This window comes from Sapajus apella, unplaced genomic scaffold (genome assembly GCF_009761245.1).
Source record: "Sapajus apella isolate SASKATOON/1434 unplaced genomic scaffold, GSC_monkey_1.0 scaffold173, whole genome shotgun sequence".
Classification (NCBI taxonomy): domain Eukaryota; kingdom Metazoa; phylum Chordata; class Mammalia; order Primates; family Cebidae; genus Sapajus; species Sapajus apella.
Window position 1 is genome coordinate 449,884 of NW_022437113.1, and position 19,568 is coordinate 469,451.

At 55.7% G+C, this 19,568-nt stretch overlaps 1 protein-coding gene across 1 annotated transcript in view; it reads right to left on the minus strand.

Annotated features, from left to right (window-relative positions):
* KLHL26 (kelch like family member 26) overlaps positions 1-19,334 on the minus strand; it is a 30,857-nt gene extending 11,523 nt beyond the window's left edge. The window contains exon 1 of the mRNA XM_032267813.1: positions 19,167-19,334. Coding sequence (XP_032123704.1) covers positions 19,167-19,249 — 83 coding nt within the window. The 5' untranslated portion in view covers positions 19,250-19,334. The remainder of the gene's footprint in view (positions 1-19,166) is intronic.
* Between the last annotated feature and the right edge of the window lie 234 nt (positions 19,335-19,568).

Consider the following 19,568-nt stretch of genomic DNA (forward strand, 5'->3'; position numbering starts at 1 on the left):
GAGACAGATCCAGAGACAGGGAGACAGAGACCCAGAGACAGGGAGACAGAGGCCCAGGGAATGAGGGAGACACACCGAGAGAGAGAGGGAGAGGGACAGAGAGCCGGACAAAGGAGGGGAGGCAGAGGTGGAGGCAGGGGTGGGGTCACAGCGACCTGGTGGTGTGGGGGTGGTGAGGGGCTCTGGCGCCAGAGCTGTGGGGGCCCTGGTGTCCCACCACTAGCATCTCAGCCTCACAGCCACCACCCTGCTCTCCAACCACACTGACACCTTCTCTCATGACCCTTCCCACCGTGACCCCACCAAGCAGGCACAGGTCTTCACCTGCAGCCCAGGTCACGCGCCCAGTATCCCTCTCCAAGATGGGAACGCCGAGGCCCAGCGCCCCTGCCCCACCCCCAGCAGCTGCAGTCCGCTGGCTCTTGGGCACCTGCCTTGAGGGTAAAAGGTGCAGAGAGGCAGGGTCCCACCTGGTCCACAGAAGCCGCTCCCCCAGCACTGTTGCCAGGGTGACCACAGCGTTTCACAGCACTGGGGACTGTGCTCCCAGCCCACAGGATGGGTTCTGGCACCTCATGCTGGCCCTCACACGCTCCGGCCCCCACACTCACATCAGCGAGCTTTCCCGTGGGACAGCTCAGACACCCCTGAGGCCTGGCCGCCCTGCTTCTCCCCCAGGCTGCCGAAGGCTACTTCCCAGGGTCCTCCCTTCTGATAAGGGGCCGCCCCTTCCAAGGCACCTGCTGTTCTCTGCCTCCCTGGGCTCTGGTGGGAGTGCAGAAAAGATAATGGCTTCTGGATGGACAAGCGGGAGAGCCCAGGAGCGGGTGCAGGGCCCCACCGCAGTGTCCCGCAGGCCAGGATGCCCAGCCACTGACAGACCCAGAGACTGGGACAGAGGGACAGGGATGGGGAGACAGAGACCCAGAGACAGACAGACAGAGACACACAGATGGAGATAGACACAGACACAGAGACAAAGACACGAAGGCAGGAAGACAGAGCTAGAAACATAGGAACAGAGGCCCAGAGATGGAGACACAGAGACTCAGAGACAGAGACTCAGAGACAGGGAGACAGAGACCCAGAGACAGAGGGAGACAGTGACCCGAAGACAGGGAGACAGAGACCCAGAGACATGTTGCCAGAGACCCAGAGACAGGGAGACAGAGACCCAGAGACATGTTGCCAGAGACCCAGAGCCAGGGAGACAGAGACCCAGAGCCAAGGAGACAGACTGTGGCGCAGGGGCCGCCAGGGTGCAGCTGCCTGTCTCCTGCTCACCATGCTAGTTTCCTCCGACATCCTCATGAATCATGTCAAGCAGGACCCTCTCCTCCCCCAGTGTTGGGAAGGCAGGTGTGCTGGGCAGGCCAGGTGGTAACCTCACAGCCTCCCCACCCGGCCACCCTCAAGTCGCCTCCAAGAGCCCCGTGCTACTGAGGGAGACACCCACCGTGAGCTGGCGCAACTCACACAGCGTCCTGCACAGATGCCCGCTGACCCCTGCGAAAAAGCCCTCAGCTTCCCCTTCCTCCCAGCCCCCCAAACCGGAGCCATTCCCTACCTGTCTGTCTTTGGCTTCGGCCTGTCTGTGCCTGCCTGCTGGGTGGGGACAGAATGACAGGAGACAGGGCATCTGGGGGTGCCTGGCAGGAAGCGTCTGTACCACCAGACTGCACCCATGGCTGGCACCCCCAGAGAGCCCCCGACAGCCCCCAGGGAGGCCAAGGCTCAGAGAGGGCAGCGGGCTGCCCGAGTCACACCAGGAGTTCAGGGAAGGCAGGTAGGCAGGCTCCGGGATGGAGGATCAATTGGAAAGGACCGCCACCAATGACCTCAAGGACACAGTGAGGTGGGAGGAGACACTGTCCTCTCAGGCTGTGCAGGTTGAGAGGTGAACCCCACAGAGCTGGGAGCAGAAGGCTGAGGCCCGCCCACCCCACCCTGCCAGCAGCTCACCCACCAACTCCACCATGAAGCCAGGGTGAGCCACGTGGCCTCCCCTGCCCTGAGCCTTGCTTAAAGCTTCCAGAAGACAGGCGCTAGAGGTGCAGAGGTTTGCAAGCTGTCATCTCAGGAGCATGGGGGTGGTCTAGGTGAGGAAGGGGGCTGGAGGCATGGGTGGGCAGATGACGGATGCGTGTGGCCACCCCTCACCCGCTCCTCAGAGGTCACCACAAGCCCAGTGCCCTCAAGGCCGGGCTGTGATCTCCTGCCCTAAACCCAGCCTCTGACCAACGCCACTGGGAGTCTAGGATGTGTGGGGCTCTGACTGCAGCCAACAGGCAAGAAGATGCTATGCTCAGCGCCCCCTCACCCTGGACCTGCCCAACTCAGCCACTTCTCAAGGGCGACAAGAAGGAAGCCCCACCATCCCCACAAAGGCCCAGAAGCCAAGGGGGTGTTCAGACCCCACCTCCCTGACCAGCGCAAGCTCTCTGCCTCCACAGCACCCCTCCCCCTCCCATCCTGGCTCACGTTCAGATGACAATGCTGGGGCATCCGCACCACAATACACCAACCGAGGGAGCACCTGGTCTGTGCAGTCTTGGCTCCTGGCTCACCTTTTAGCAGGCAGTCTCTAAAGGGGCACTGCTACCATCCCATCTTACAGACAGGGAAGCTGAGGCACAGAGAAGTTCCGACACTGGCCCAAAGTTACACAGTAAACAAGTGGGGGACACTAGGCTTGGCCAAAGGAGACATTCCTCGGCCAGCACACAGGTGCTGGTCAGCCTCTCCCCAGCCCCAGGGGGATGGGCCCCTGATCGTGACCATCACGCAGATGGGGAGACTGAGGCACAGAGGGCTGAGATAGCTCGCCAAGGCTCTGCCTGAGCTGGGAGGATGGACATGGAGCCGAACAGCAAGAAGAGCAAGACAAGCCAGGCGCGGTGGCTCAAGCCTGTAATCCCAGCACTTTGGGAGACCGAGGCGGGTGGATCACGAGGTCAAGAGATCGAGACCATCCTGGTCAACATGGTGAAACCCCGTCTCTACTAAAACTACAAAAAATTAGCTGGGCATGGTGGCGCGTGCCTGTAATCCCAGCTACTCAGGAGGCTGAGGTAGGAGAATTGCCTGAACCCAGGAGACAGAGGTTGCGGTGAGCCGAGATCACGCCATTGCACTCCAGCCTGGGTAACAAGAGCGAGACTCCGTCTCAAAAAAAAAAAAAAAAAGAAGAGCAAGACAGGGGCTCTTCAGCGCCGGCCCTGGGCAAGAATGTGGATTTACCCGACGAGCCCTCCAGCCACCCTGTGAGAGAGGGAACCCCGCTCTGTAGATGAAGGGGCAGTGCCTGCCAGGTCATGCTGGAAGAGCCTCCATCTACGGCTCATCAGCCATCCCACTTCCCTGATCCCCAGCTGGACCATTTCTGTCTCCCCTGCTCCTTGCTCCATCTGGCACATCATCTGTTTCCAGCCTGACGCCTCACGGCTACAAGGGGAACCCCATGAAAGCCAGGTAGGCAGGGCTCTGTCTCCTGCAATGCCCTGGTGCTCCCACCATGCCTGGTATATGGTTGGAGCTCAGTCACGCTTGTCAACTGGACTGGTGGATGGACACGTAGATGGATGGGAAATGAGTGGGTGGGTGGATGGATGGATGGAGGGTGGGTGGGTGGGTAAATGGGCGGGTGAATGGATGGGTGAGTGGGTGGATGGAGGGGTGAATGGATGAGTGGGTGGGTGGGTGGATAGATGGGTGGGTAGATGGATGGGTGGGTGGATGGATAGATGGATGAAAGGGCAGATGGATGGATAGATGGCTGGATGGGCAGATGGGTGGATAGATGCATGGGTGGATGAAACGGCGAGTGGATGGGTGGATAGACAGGTATGTAGGTGAGTGAATGGGTGGATGGATGGGTGGGTGGATGGTGGCTGAGTGGATGGATGGATGGTGGGTGGATAGGTGGGTTAGTGGATGGATAGTGTCACTGGGTGGATGGGTAGGTAGATGGGTTAATGGATGTGTGGATGGAAGGGCAGGTGGACGGGTGACAGAAAGGTAGACAGGTAGATAGATGGATAGGTGGGAAGGTGGCTGGGTGGATGAATGGGTAGATGAATAGATGGAAGAGTGGGTGGGTGGAAGAGTGGACTAATGAAAGGTTGGGTGGATGGGTGGGTGGGTGGGTGGATGGAAGGACAGGTGGATGGGTGGGTGGATGGAAGAGTGGACTGATGGAAGGGCGGGTGGATGGGTGGGTAGGTGGGTGGGTGGGTGGATGGGTGGATGGATGGGTGGATGGATGGGTGGGTGGGTGGATGGGTGGGTGGGTGGGTGGGTGGATGGGTGGGTGGATGGATGGATGGATGGAAGGACAGGTGGATGGGTGGGTGGATGGAAGAGTGGACTGATGGAAGGGCAGGTGGATGGGTAGGTGGATGGGTAGATGGAAGGATGGGTGGGTGCTGTGGATGGGTAGGCAGGTGGATTGAGGGCAGGTGGATGGGTGGGTGGACTGATGGAAGGATGGGTGGATGGGGGCAGGTTGGTGGATGGATGGGTGGGCGGGTGGTTGGGTGGATGGACAGGTGGGGGTATGGATGGTCAGGTGGGTGGGTGAACTCGTGGACACAGGAGTGAACAGGTGGGTAAGGAGTGAGTGGGTGGTAGATAGATGAATGGTGGATGAAGGATGGGTGGATGGGTGGACAGATAAATCCACATCTTTGTGCTGGGCCGGCCCTGAAGAGCCCCCGTCTTGCTCTTCCTGCTGTTCAGCTCCACATCCATCCTCTAGGTCAGGCAGGGCCTTGGTAAGCAGTCTCAGCCCATGGAAAGGCTAACCAGCATCTGTGTGCTGGCCAAGGAAGGTCTCTGTTGGCCATACCTAGTGTCCCTCTGCCTCTTGTTTACTGTGTGGCCTTGGATGAGCCCCTGAACCTCTCTGTGCCTCAACCTCCCCATCTGTAAAATGGGATGATAGCCGTTCCCCCTTTCCAGACTGCCTGCCGACAATAGAGCCAGGAACCAGAACTGCACCACCCCAGCTGACAGCCTTGCACAAAGCGGGTACTCCCTTGGTTCATGGGAGCTGTTCTGCTGTTCTGATGGGGATACCCCAAGACTGTAGTCCAGCCACAGCCACGATGGGAGGGGTGCTGTGGAGGCAGACAGCTTGCTGCTGGCCAGGGAGGTGGGGTTTGAGGGTGAGCGGGTGGGTGAGGTGGCAGGAGGATAGCTCCTGGGTGGTGGCACTGGGCTGGACCCCAACTTTATTTATTTATTTATTTTTGACAGAGTCCGGCTCTGTTGCCCAGGCTAGAGTGCAGTGGCATGATCTCGGCTCACTGCAACCTCCGCCTCCCGGGTTCAAGAGATTCTCCTGCCTCAGCCTCCTGAGTAGCTGGGACTACAGATGCACCACCACGTCCAGCTTATTTTTCTATTTTTAATAGAGACGAGTTTTCTCCATGTTGACCAGGCTGGTCTCAAACTCCCGACCTCAGGTAATCTGCCTACCTTGCCCTCCAAAATGCTGGGATTACAGGGGTGAGCCACCGCACCCAGCCAGAGGAAGCCCAACTCTTAGCTCACTGCTCGCTCCTCTCCACGCGACCTCCTGGCCCGAGTCCTAGCATACGTGATCCTTCGGGATGCACCTCAAAGCCCTCAGCGGGACTCTCCTGCACAACTTGTCTCTGGGCCTTTGCTCATGCTGCTCTCCATGCTGAGTGGCCGACCCTCTTGCCCTCAGGCCCTCTCCCTCCACTGCACTGCCGAGCCCACCAGCATTTCTGCCGCCTCCACCCCAGAGCCTTCTCTGCCATGGCCTCCCTAGCCCTCATGGCCCAGCTGGGTGCCCATGGAAGGGGGGGGCGTCTCAGCCTGAGGCTTCCCTTTCCCATACCCTCCCACTAAGGTGAGACTGCTTCTGTGACAGCCCATCCCCTGGCTTGGTCCCACTGCGCTGGGCTGGGAGTGGGGACCACTTGAATGAGCAAATCCCTTCACTCTACAGTTCAGGCAAGTAGATGCATGACTGCACAGCCCCAGAGCACCGCTTGGAAACCCAGTGAAATTCCAGCACTGCTGAATTCCAGCATCTCGGGGTGGCAAAGTGCTGCAAGGCAGCCCACCCCACTACCTCCCCTGGCAGGACAGGTGCTGAGGCTCCAGAAGGGACGGGGCTGCCACGCGGCACTGCTCATCCCCAGCAGAGCTGGGCCGGATACAGGCACTCCACAGCTTGGCCCAGCACCTTCCAAAGACAACACAAATTTCAGCATCAGAGGGGGCCTGTCACAAATATCTTCATTTTTGGGGTGCTTACCATCCCTCCCCTCTTCTCATAAGGGCCCCCTCTTTTCCTCAGGAACATCCTGGAGGTTCTCTATTCTCAGCCCCAGTGGTGGAGATTAGGCAGGCCCCATAGCTGGGCTGAAAACATGGAGGTGACTCAGCCTGGACAGAGGCTGCGGGGTCCCTGGCAAGAGAAATTCATCTTGGGATGGGGTCTCGGCCCTTCTGATCCAATCAGAGCCTTCCCTGAGATTTTCGCTGGAGCCACCAGGAGGAAGAGTCACCTTCCCGGTGGTGTTGGGGGCTAGTGGAGGGGCAAGGTGGGCAGCACCCAGACAAGAGGGATGGCAGAGCTTTCAAAGAAAGGAGCCACAGATTCTAACCTTCAGACCTTGCACCCCAGTGTACCTAAAACTGGGTGCCTCCCTGCAGTTTAACTGTGAACTTCGAGTCTTTAACTGAAAGCAGGGACTTGGGTTTCTGGCTCTCCCCAGCAAGAGGGGCCTCGGATATCAGGAGCTTCGGATCCGTCCACAGCATTCCAGACGAGCCTCTGGAAAAACCACCGTGGCCTTAACACTTTTCCAGCTGCTGCCTCTCCCTGCAGCGCACCCGAGCTTCCCACCGGGACTGAGGGGCGCGGAAGCCCCGCAGAGGGCCATTCTGAGGCCGAGTGGGCGGCGGCCGTCCCCAGCCGCAGCCCCGCCTGTCTGTGACAAGACAGACGGCTCCACTCTGTCCGCCACTACTCCCAGAAAAGGTCAGCAAGCTGCCCGCGCCCCTGACCAACGCAAAAGTTCAGCAGCTCTAAATGCTAACAGACTGGAGGCGTGACTGAGGCTGGAACGACAGAGGGGCCCAATGCCATCAGCCTTGGTGAGGAAAACATCACCCGTCATCTGTGTAAGTGACTCACGTGGAGCGTAAACATTTGTGCGCTCCTGACCCCCGCCTTACATGACAGAGAGCCACGAGGACCGGAGGGAGAGCCAGTGGAGAGAGACCTAGAGAACCCTTCTGAGACAGGACAGACGTCACCAAGGAGAACACGTGCTTACGACTGGAAATTCAGTCCTGGAAGTTTTCCAGAGAGAGGATGACCCAGGCTGATGGCGACAGAGAGGGTGCCTTGGGGGTCCTCTGTGGGACTCCCCTACGTGTCAGCCACCTCACGGTCACCTTGACACTCCTTCCGCCCCGCTCCGGGAAAATGTCCTGCTCTCAGCTCCAGTAACAGACGATCTGGGTGATCACATGCCTCTCTGCTCTGCCTCCTTCGGCAGACTGCCTCAAATTCTAACATCCCGTGGAGAGCAGAACTCTCCGGATATCCAGCCCAGACCGCTCCCGCCCGAGTCCGTCTTTGACCCCTGTGGAATTTCACAGTTGTGGCGTCAGTAAACATGTTCAGCCTCGGTCCTCGGGTGACTCCCCTCCAGGCCTTTACAAGCCTGAAGGTCCACCCCTCAAGATCTCCTGCAGGCCCAGCCTGTTCAATTCCGGAAGCCCTTGCCCTCGCAGGAAAGGTCTGCGATTCCCCCAAGGTGCCGGTTACTTCCTCCCGGATCACAATATTTTCAGCGTGCACCGCGGTGGTGCACACAGAGCGATCAGGCGCTGCGCTCGCTGCGCGGCGAGGGGTCTGAAATCACGCTGGACACGCACCAAAATCCGCTCTGCAGAGGAGGAATGCGAAGGAAATGCTGGCGCGGCCGTTGGAGACGAGTCCTGTGAATTCTGCGCGGCCGTCTCCGGAGAGACATGTGGAAGGGGCGGGGTGGGGGCAGGAAGGGACTGGAGGCTGGGGTTAACAAGTGTTAAGAGAGCTGGTCCGCACAGCTGCAGAGCGGCTACCAGAGGAGGAGGGCGGGGCTGCCGGCAGCGGGGACCCGGCGGGCTTGGCCCCCACTTCCACTTCAGACAGCTGGACAGGGAGAGAGCGGCTGTCGTCCGCCTTCGCTTTAACACGCAGGGCTGAGGCTCTGCTCACTCACTAAAGACGCCAAACGCTTCGGTGCACTGGGCTCTGTAACAGGCCGGTTTTCTGACGACGAGCCTGTGAATCTCTGCTGCTCTGCCCACACCCTGCTGGTTCAATGGAGTGAGAGGAAGAGGAGGATGACCCTCGGCCAGCCTAGGCATGCAGAGCTATGCCAGGAGGCTTCCCCTCGGTATGCGGCATCAAACACTGCGGGGTGGGGTACTCCCCGCATCTGTACTGGAGAGCATTCACCCTGTGCCAGCAGTTGTGCTGGTGCCCGGCCACCTGGGAAAGAATTGATAAAGCCCTGCCCTCGGGGAGCGCACTTTCTACAGGAACATGGGTCCTTTAGCACAGAGAATGTACCATGACGACAGGGTGGGCGGTGGCACCACAGTGGACACAGTGGCCAGGCCCCGAGGAGGCAACACTTGAGCCGTGCAAATCGCTGGGACAGAACATTCCAGCGAGCGTGCTTCAGAGCCCAGCAGAGCCATCAGGGCTGTGGAAGCTCCAGGGCCCAGCAGGTCACATCAAGTAGATTTTGTTCTGAGAGTGACGGAGCCCCTGGCAGTGCTTGGCGGCAGTGAGGTGCTCTGATGCCTGCCTTAAGAGGGTCCCGCTGGCTGGAGTTGGGGATGATGCCCGGGAGGAGAAGAGCTAAGAGTGGCTCCAAGCTGATGGGGAGGAGACAGCAGGAGGGGCTGGCTCCAGACTGTGGCCCGAAGGTGGAACTCATGAGCGATGCTACCTGGGGACCTCCTGGGCAGTTGCAGCGAGACTGAGGCCTTCTCTCAGGAGGAGCGATGTTCCTAGGAGTGGGACCTGCTGGTGGGAAGACCTGAAGCTGTCGAGGACTGTGAGACCTCCAGGTGGCATGAACCCTGGGCAAGGAGAGGTGTGAAGGGCTTTTCTGGAACAGGCAGGGCTGCGAATCCCCCAGGCCAGGTGGCGCCTCCACATCCGATGCTTGCTGCAGGCAGTGCAGCCGCACGGGACCAAGGACAACCTTGATCTTCAGCCTGCCCCAGTGGCCACCACTATCGGTCAGCACAGGTTCAACCTCCAAGCATCCCCAAGCCTGTGCATGCCTCTCCATCCCCCCAGGGCCGACTTGGCCGAGGCTCCTTTGTCTCTTGCCAGAAGGAGCCTTTCTCGAGAGGGAGTCTCACTTGGTTGCCCAGGCTGGAGTGCAGTGGTGCAATTTCTCCTCACTGCAGCCTCTGCCTCCTGGGTTCAAGTGATTCTGTGCCTCAGCCTCCGGAGCAGCTGGGGCTACAAGCACCTGCTACCATGACCAGCTAATTTTGTGTCCTTTTAGTAGAGGGCTATGTTGCCCAGGCTGATCTCAAACTCCTGACTTCAAATGATCTACCCGTCTCAGCCTCCCAGTGTTCTGGGAATATAGGTGTGAGCCATCATATGCAGCCTACGGAGGGATTCTTTCAAAACAGGAGACTGACCTATATGCCCCTCACCCAAACCCTGCCCTGGCGCCCTGGCCCCCTGGCCCTGCCAGCCCGGAAATGACCACACGATGTTCTCTAACTCCTGCTGGCACATAGACGTCCCATGGGCAGGGCCCATCTATCCCATGGACCCTGCACGCCCAGCACCAGGCACAGGGCAGACACACAGGAGACTGCTGCACCCGCCCAGAGGGCAAAGTATCTAACGAATCCCGTCCACAGAGCAAGGAGCTGGGGATGATGGGACACATGCCACACAACGTCACCCAATGCTTTCGGTAGATCCCACCCCTTTTTCCAGGCTCCAAGGCCCCAAGTCGAGGAATTATTTCTATCTGTGTCCTTCCCCCTCATCCTCCTCTTCCTCGTCATTCTCCTGTTCTCCAACTTTCTCCTCCTCCTCTTCCTCCTCCTTTTCCTTTCTTCCTCCTCTCTTTTCCTCCTCCTTTTTCTCCTCCTCTTCCTCCTCCCTCCTCCTCCTCTCCTCTCTTCCTCTTCCAGGGCCCCTTGACCCCAAATCTAAAACATCTCCTAAACCAAAGGGCAGGTCACTCACACACACAGACACACACACACACACACACACACACACACACACACAATCAGAAAAAGGAATAATCCGAAGAGCAGGAGCATGGAGAAAGTCTCGCTTTTAAAGTGCCTGAGGAGTGATGGGCGAGATAAAAAGTAATCCCCTAGCGGGAGGCGGGATGACATTCGCTCGGGCTCCCTGGAGATGGTGCAATTATGGCGGAGGGTAATAAAACCCGGTAACTATGGCCGATGACAAGGAGGCCGTCCCAGGGGTCGCAGCTACCAGGTGGAAATGGTCCAGCTGTGACGGTCGCACTGCACAATTCAGGGTGAAGTGAGTGCTTTCAGAGCAGTTCCACTCCCTGAGTTCTCAGGACCTGCCGGCGAGGAGGCAGGGAGAGGGTGGCCTCCCTCCTAGAGAAGGGGCTCAGCTGTGAGGGCAGATGGAGTGGCCTGGATGTGGCCCTCTTGGGCTGGCCCAGCCCCACCTACCCCCACCCCTGCTGAGACCCCCCAGCTCCTGCTTCCAGGCCTGCTCCTGGCCAGACCTGGCCTCTCCAGCTCACACTGGATGCACTCCACTCTCCCGCTGCCCCTGCTGCTGTCCCACTCACGGCCACGAAGTCATGGCAACATACCCATTGCAAGGGAATGGGAAAAGAATGTCGTTGGCCGGGCGAGGTGGCTCACGCCTGTAATCCCAGCACTTAGGGAGGCCGAGGCAGGCGGATCACCTGAGGTTAGGAGTTCGAGAACAGCCTGGCCAACATGGCGAAACCCCGTCTCTACTAAAAATACAAAAATTAGCCGGGTGGGCCGGGCATGGTGGCTCACGCTTGTAATCCCAGCACTTTGGGAGGCTGAGGCAGGTCGATCACTTGAGGCCAGGAGTTCAAAACCTGCCTGACCAACAAGGAGAAACCTCGTCTTTAAAAAAAAAAAAACAAATTAGCTGAGTGTGGTGGAGGGCACCTGTAATGAGACAGGAGAAGACCTTGAAACCAGAAGGCGGAGGTTGCAGTGAGCCAAAATCGCACCACTGCACACCAGCCTGGGCAACAAGAACGAAACTCCATCTCAGAAATAAATAAGAAAGGGACAAGAGGCCAAAGGAATGAGAACTTCCCCAAAGGAGCAAGAACCTCCTTGGAAAGCCACCTCTTCCCAGAAGTCTTCCTAGCAGGAGCTGGGGGGCTGGACTCTTCCCAGGCCTTTGGGCTTGGTGGAGCCAAGAGTCTGGAGAAAGCTTCAACAGGCAAAGGCTGCTGAACCAGGCTTACTGTGACAAACCCACCAGGCAGTGTCTCAGCCACAGCTTCCCATGAAACACCTTCAGCAGGCAACACAACCCCTAGGCACAATGTCGCAGCTGCCACGTCTCTTTATTTTGAGGGGGCGGGGGAGGCCAGAAGGTTTCTTGAGAACTCTGCCAGCCAGGTACCCCACAGTGATAGAATTTTAGCTGGGAAGTGTGACTCCCTGGAGGGTTTTGCCTCCCCTTGCAACACTGCAAGAACCTCCTTTCCCTCCAAGGCGTCTGGATCCCACGGCCAGAGCTAGGAGGAGGCCAGCTGGTGAACAAGTGTCCTTTGTGCCTGTAGCGAGGACCCCACCTCCTCTCCGCGCACCCCAGCCAAGGCAGCCACACTCTGTCCATCCCTGAGGTTCCGTTCAGTCATTCACGACCACCTCTACTAGGCAACGGGTTTTTTTGTTGATCCCTAGAGATAGGAGGGAAGGAGAATAAGCTTTTCTCTTTCTTTTCTCCCCTTGGTTGCAAAAGAGAGAAGTTGGAACAAACAAGTTATATAATGTTGGCGGTGGTGGGAGGATGGGGGAACGCAGTGCCTCCTGGGGACAGTTTGATTTGTGATACCACCGGAAGAGCCAAGGGTAAGACAGGAACTGCCCCCCGCCCCTGGCCAAAAGGCAAAACCTTTGTGGGACAAAATGGCAGATGCGGGCGTTGCCTGGCAGGCTAGAAAGGCAGCCACAGAGACTAAGGCCAGCCCCCGCCGCCCCCCAGCAGCCTCACAAGCCTCCCTGGAAAGGCAAAAGATCAAGCTGATCCCACAGAAGAGAATTCCCACCTGCCAGACTACAAGTCTCAGAGAGCAAGAAAACACCCCCAACCCCTCCCTTCCTCCCTCTCTCCTGGCCACATCTCTGGGACACTACCTCCTTCTGTGTCATTCATGTTCCAGGCACACGTGAGGACAGGAGAGACAGGCTCTCCAACCTCAAGGCACTTCCAGAGGAACACAACAAATAATGTTAGGTGGTGACCAGCATAATCGAGAATATACAACAAGCATGTGCCCCAGCAATTCCGCTCCAAGATGTGTACCCCAAAGGACTGAACTCAACTGTGTTGAGAAACATGAAGTTTACCCTTGCCCCATGGCTCCTTTGTGGAGGATACCTTTCAGTTTGTAATTAGTGGTAGGCAGGTAACAGCTGCCTACTTGGTATCTTCTTGAGTTGGGTAAATGTAGAGCACCTGTGTATTAATAAGAATCACCTGTCCAAGAGCAAATAAATATGTGGATGAGAATCTGCTGGGGGCCTTCAGCCTGGAATGCCCTCAGCCCCGAGGCTCTCGGGCTGTTGGGCCCCTCGATCCACTCTGCTGTTCTATCTGGTGTCTGACACTCAATAACTTCAATGCTACCTGGGTGGCGGTCTCCCGACTGAGCTGGTACTTGGTATGAGTGTTTAGACAAAAACGTGTACACTGATGTCCATGGCAGCATGATTCCTAATAGACAACAGGTGGAACCAATCTAAGTGTCCATCAACAGATAAATGGATAAATAACATTGTGGTATATCCACACAGTGGAATATTACTCAGCCATAAAAAAGAATGGAGCGCTGATTTAGGCTACAACACCCATGACCCCCAAAGCATCATGCTGAGTGAAAGAAGCCAGACTCAAAAGGCCACATAGTGTATGATTGATTCTATTTATAAAACGTGAAAACGGATAGAGACAGACAGCAGACTGGTGACTGCCAGGGGCTGGAGATTGGGGGGGGGAGCAGTCACTGCTAATGAAGATGGGGTTGGGTTGCCTTTTGTGGAGCAAAGATGTTTTGTAACTGGACGGCAGTGAATGGTAACTGCACAATTCTGTGAATGTACTAAATGCCACTAAATTGTTCACTTAAAGAGGGTGAATTTTGTGTTACATTTATCTTACCTCAAAAGCAAAAAAGAAAAAAAGATGGTTGGGCACAGTGGTTCCTGTCTGTAATCCCAGCACTTTGGGAGGCCATGGCAGGAGGCTCACTTGAGCCCAGGCGTTCAAGGCCAGCCTGGGCAACATAGTGAGATCCCCATCTCTATAAAACAATTATTTATTTATTTATTTTTGAGACAGAGTCTTGTTCTGTTGCTCAGGTTGGAGTGCAGTAGCTTGATCTTGGCTCACTGCAACCTCCGCATCTCAGGTTCAAGAGATCCTCCTGCCTCAGCCTCCCAAGTAGGTGAGATTGCAGGCACGTGCCACCACACCTGGCTAATTTTTGCATTTTTAGTAGAGCAGGGGTTTCATCATGTTGGCCAGCTGGTCTCAAACTCCTGACCTCAAGCGATCCACCCACCTCAACCTCCCAAAGTGCTGGATTACAGGCGTGAGCCACTGCACCCAGCCCAAAACAATTTTTAAAAACTAGTCAGGTGTGGTAGTACATGCCTATAGCCCCAGCTACTCAGGAGACCGAAGCAAGAGGATTGCTTGAGCCCAGGAGGTCAAGAAGGCTGTAGGGAGCTATGACACTGCATGCCAGCATGGGCGACAGAGTGAGACTCTGCCTCAAACAAAACAAAACAAGCAAAAACCACAACAGGCTGGGTGCAGTGGCTCACGCCTTAATCCCAGCACTGTGGGAGGCCCAGGAGGGTGGATCACCTGAGGTCAGGAATTCGAGACCAGCCTGGCCAACATGGTGAAACCTCAGCTCTACTAAAACTACAAAATCAGCTGGGCATGGTGGCATGCACCTATAATCCCAGCTACTCAGAAGGCCGAGACAGAATAATCGCTTGAACCCGGAAGGCAGAGGTTGCAGTAAGCCAACATCACACCACTGCACTCCAGCCTGGGTGAGGTGACAGAGCAAGACTCTGTCTAAAGAAAAAAAAAATATGAATAGCTAAGAAGCTCATGGAAAAACTGTCCAACATCATTAGTTATTAGAGACCTGCAAATTAAAACAAAAATAAGACTGGGAACAGTGGTGTGCACACTCCACTTACTCTGGAGGCTGAGGCCAGAAGATCGCTTGAACCCAGGAGTTCCAGGGTGCAGTGAGCTAGGATCGCACCACTGGACTCCAGCCTGGGCGACAGAGCAAGACCTCATCTCAAAAATAAATAAAAACACCAAATGAGGGCCGGGTACGGTGGCTCATGCCTGTGATCCAAGCACTTTGGAGGCCAAGGAGGGCGGATCACCTGAGGTCAGGAGTTCAAGACCAGCCTGACCAACTGGTCACCATTTAAAGATGGTGAAACCCCGTCTTTAAAAAAAAAAAAATTTTTTTTTAATTAAAAAAAATAAAAAAAACACCAAATGAAGACAGGAGCACACCTGTTAAAATGGCTAAAACTAAGGACTGGCCATACCATGTGTCAGTGAGGATGAGGAGGAGCTGGAACTCTTGAATATTGCTGGTGGGGATGCAAAATGGTACAGCCACTTTGAAAACAAGCTTGGCAGTATCTTAAAAATTAAAACATAGGCCGGGCGTGGTGGCTCACGCCTGTAATCCTAGCACTTTGTGGGGCCAAGTGAGCACTTTGATCACCTGAGGTCAGGAGTTCAAGACCAGCCTGGCCATCATGGTGAAACCCTATCTTTATTAAAAAAAAAAAAAAAAAAAAAAAAAATTAAAACATGGCCGGGGGTGGTGGCTCATGCCTGTAATCCCAGCACTTTGGGAGGCCGAAGCGGGCAATGACCTGAGGTCAGGAGTTCAAGATCAGTCTGGCCAACATGACAAAACCCTGTCTCTACTAAGAATACAAAAAGTAGCTGGGCATGGTGGCACATCCCTACAATCCCAGCTACTTGGGAGGCTGAAGCAGGAGAATTGCATGAACCCAGGATGTGGAGGTCGCAGTGAGCCGAGATTGTACCGCTGCCCTCCAACGCGGGCAACAGAACAAGACTCCATCTTAAAAAAAAAAAAAAAAAAGTGAAACAAGGCCAGGCCTGGTGGCTCACACCTGTAATCCCAGCACTTTGGGAGGCTCAGGTGGGAAGACTGCTTGAGCCCAGGAATTCAAGACCAGCCTGGGCAACAGGGCAAGACCCTGTCGCAACAAAAACACACAAAAAATAGCCAGGAGTGGTGGCACAGGCCTGTAGTTACCTACCAGCTACTTGGAGGGCTGAGGTGGGAGGATCACCTGAGCCCAAGAAGGTCGGGGCTGCAGTGAGCCGTGACTATACCACTACCCTCCAGCCTGGGCAATGGAGTGAGATCCTGTCTCAAAAACACAGCAAAAAAAGTAAACACATCCACCATATGAGCTAGTCATTCCACTCTTAAGTATTTACCCAAGAGGATGAAAGTATATGTCCACACAGAGACACATACCCAGATGTTCACAGCAACTTTATTTGCAGTTGTCAAAATGGAAACAACCCAACAGTCCATCAACCAGTTAATGGATAAACAAACTGTGTCCATCCCTACAAGATTGTTTATTTTCACTCCATACTGAAAAAGAACAAACTTCTGATACAACAACACAGATGAACTTCAAAAACATTATGTTAAGGAAATAAACCAGACGCAAAGGCCACATGTCTGATTCCACTCTTATGAAATTTCTAGAAAAGACAATACTGCAGAGAGTGAAAGCAGATCAGGATGTCCCTGAGGCTGGATGTGGGGGGAGCACGGTTAATTGCAAACGAGCCTGGGGGAACTCTTTGGGGTGATGTAAACATTCCAAAAAACTACACTGTGGTAAAGGATCCTCAACTCAGTAAATGTACTGAAACTTAATGATCTGGGCTAGGCACAGTGGCTCACATCTGTAACCCCAGCACTTTGGGAGGCTGAAGTGGGCAGATCACTGAGGTAATGAGTCTTGAACTCCTGACCAACATGGCAAAACCCTGTCTCTACTAAAAATACAAAAATTAGCCAGGTGTGATAGCGTGCACCTGTGGTCCCAGCTACTCAGGAGGCTGAGGCAGGAGAATCGCCTGAACCCAGGAGACAAAGGTTGCAGTAAGCCGAGATCGAGCCACTACACTCTAGCCTGGGGGACAGAAACAAGAGCGAAACCCCAAAAAAAAAAAAAAAAAAACTTAATGAACTGATCAGTTAAAATGAATGAATTGGACGGGTGTAGCAGCTCACACCTATAATCCCAGGGAGATATCAGAAGATCTTCCTCTGATGGGAGGCAGAGGCGGGCTGATCACCTGATGTCAGGAGTCTGAGACCAACCTGGCCAACAGTGAAACCTCATCTCTACTTTAAAAATACAAAAATTGGCCGGGCGCGGTGGCTCAAGCCTGTAATCCCAGCACTTTGGGAGGCCGAGGCGGGTGGATCACAAGGTCAAGAGATCGAGACCATCCTGGTCAACATGGTGAAACCCCATCTCTACTAAAAATACAAAAAATTAGCTGGGCATGGTGGTGTGTGCCTGTAATCCCAGCTACTCAGGAGGCTGAGGCAGGAGAATTGCCTGAACGCAGGAGGCAGAGGTTGCGGTGAGCCGAGATCGCGCCACTGCACTCCAGCCTGGGTAACATGAGTGAAACTCCGTCTCAAAAAAAAAAATACAAAAATTAGCTGGGCATGGTGGCAGGCGCCTGTAGTCCCAGCTACTCAGTAGGCTGAGGCAGGAGAATCGCTTGAACCCAGAAGGCGGAGGTTGCAGTGAGCTGAGATCGTACCACTGCACTCCAGCCTGGGTGAAAAAGCAAGACTCTGTCTCAAAAATAAATAAATAAAAACAAAATGAGTGAATTGTATGCCATGTAATTAATTATATCTCAATAAAGCTGTTTATAAAAAAAAAAAGCCCAACCTTTTTTTTTTCTTTTCCCCCACAGATGTGGCTCACCTCTGTAATCTCAGCATTTAGTGAGGCTGAGGCAAGAAAACTGCTTGAGCCCAGGAGTTCCAGACTCGCCCAGACAACAGAGCAAGACCTGGTCTTTACAAAAAATTTTAAAATTAGCCGAGTGTGGTGGTGCACACCTGTACTCCCAGCTACTAGGGCTAAAGAGGTGGGAGGATCACTTGAGTCCAGGAGTTTGAGGCTGCAGTGAGCCTTGATGACGTCACTGCACTCCAGCCTAGGTGCCTGGGTGACAGAGCAAGAACTGCTTTCAAAAAAAAAAAAAGCGCCAGGTTATCCCACTCCAGTGCCCAAGGTACCCACTGTCCCTCTTCTGTCTCTTACTTGCCAATTCATAACCAGTTATCAAGCCCTAGACGTACCCCGAATGTCTCTGAAAATCCTCTGACGTCTCCTGGCTCCCTACTGCAAGATCTTGCCCCACATCTACCCTAGAAGGCTGGTCACCCCTCTGGACACACACACCTTCTGGGTTCCCCCTGGTCCCTCTGGTAGGCCAGATTCACTGCCTCAATCTGCCCATAGACCTAAGTCTCAAGATGCCACTCAGCATCCTCGGGAACAGGCAGGGCTTTGCCTCCACTGTGCCCTGGCCCAGACATCCCTTTTCCCTCCCTAACCCATCCTGTGCACGTTCCATTCCACCAGGCCTCCAAAGCCCAAATGGCACAGCCAGACCATCAGGCCATTCCCTCCAGCACTAGCCAGAGGTCCAAAATGCCACAGCACGTAAGTATTAAATAACTTCATCATTTATCATGTTGACTGAAATTATTGGCTCCTGGAAGCTCACCAGCAAGAAAAAGCCTGAATTTCCTCCTTGGCGAGACCCAGGTGGCAGGCTAGAGGAGGAGCCAGGGTGGGAGGATCTGGCTTTGCCCAATAGGAAAAGAGCAGGAGATCACACTCCCTAAGGCAGGTGTTTTTTCTGATAATCCAATATACTGCATGCACGCACATATCATTAGTTATTGAAGATAACTAACTGTCATGCAAATCCTGCGGTTCAAACAATCCATGTCAGGACTTGGCCATGGGGAAAGGGGGCCTCCCTCTGACCAAAGGGGTAAATTCTGTCCCCCTGTCTGAGGCCAAGACCTTTCTGTAAATCCTTTAGCCTGTTGAGGGTGTGAATTCGGACCCCATGGAGATGGAAGGGAGGCGCCCCAAAGAAGAACCCTCTCCATGTTCTTTATAACACCCATGGGGTTCTCTCACCCACCTCAGGCTCCCTAGGCGCACCCCAGCCCCTCAGGGGCCCTGGCACTCCCAGGTGACCTCAGCCTCCCCATCTCAGGCTCCTAGATTCACCTAAGTCCCCCACCCAGAGCCTTCCACACTCTCCACTCCTCCCAGGGCACCTCAGCACGCTCTCAGGACCACCTTTAGCCACCTAGAGGCCCTCAGCACCCAGGATGCCTTGGGCCTTAGCCCCTTCCTCAAAGCCCCCAAGATACCTAACCACCCTCAGATTGGCCATGGCCCCTGCTCAGGCCCTCTCTGCCACCCAGGCCCTTTGGCATCCCCGGTTGCCCCACAGCCCATCACAGTCAGGAGCCCCTCGGTTTCCCTTCAGACCCCCAGGATTCTCAGGTTCCTAGGGCCGCGCGCAGACGCCTGAAGGTCCTGGGGCACCTAGCCCCCCTCCAGCAGCCCTCGGCTCCTCCAGTATCCCACGGCCCCATAAAGTCCAAATTCTCAGCGAAAGACCCTCGAGCCGTGCCAGGCCTCCCCTCAGGACGCGCAAGACTCCCCACAGGTGCTCTGGGCTCCAAGACAGGTGCAGGTCCATCCTGGGAGCCGAGTCTCACCTGTTCGGGCGCTCGGGGCCCGGGCCCGCGCCAAAGGCGCCGCCGCCGCCAGCACCGCCGCTGCTACCGCCGGACTCCGCCATCTTCCCCCCCCGCCGACGCGCGTTCGAGTGACGGGAGCCGCGCGCGCCGGCCCGGGAAACCGAGACGCGAAGGGCGGGGCGGGGCCAGATCCGCGGAGGGGCGGGGCCTGGACCAGAAACCAAGGATTGGGGCGGGCCCGGAACAGGAGAGGCGTGGTCTACGGAGGGGCGGGGCAGGCCTGGGTAATGGGAGGGGCTGTTATACCGAGGGGTGGGCCTAGGGCGGGGCCTGGGCTGGGGGTGAGGAATTGGGCCGGGGCCCTGGCGTGAGGGGCGGAACCAAGTCTGAAATGGGGGTGCTTCTGGGCTCAGAGGGCGT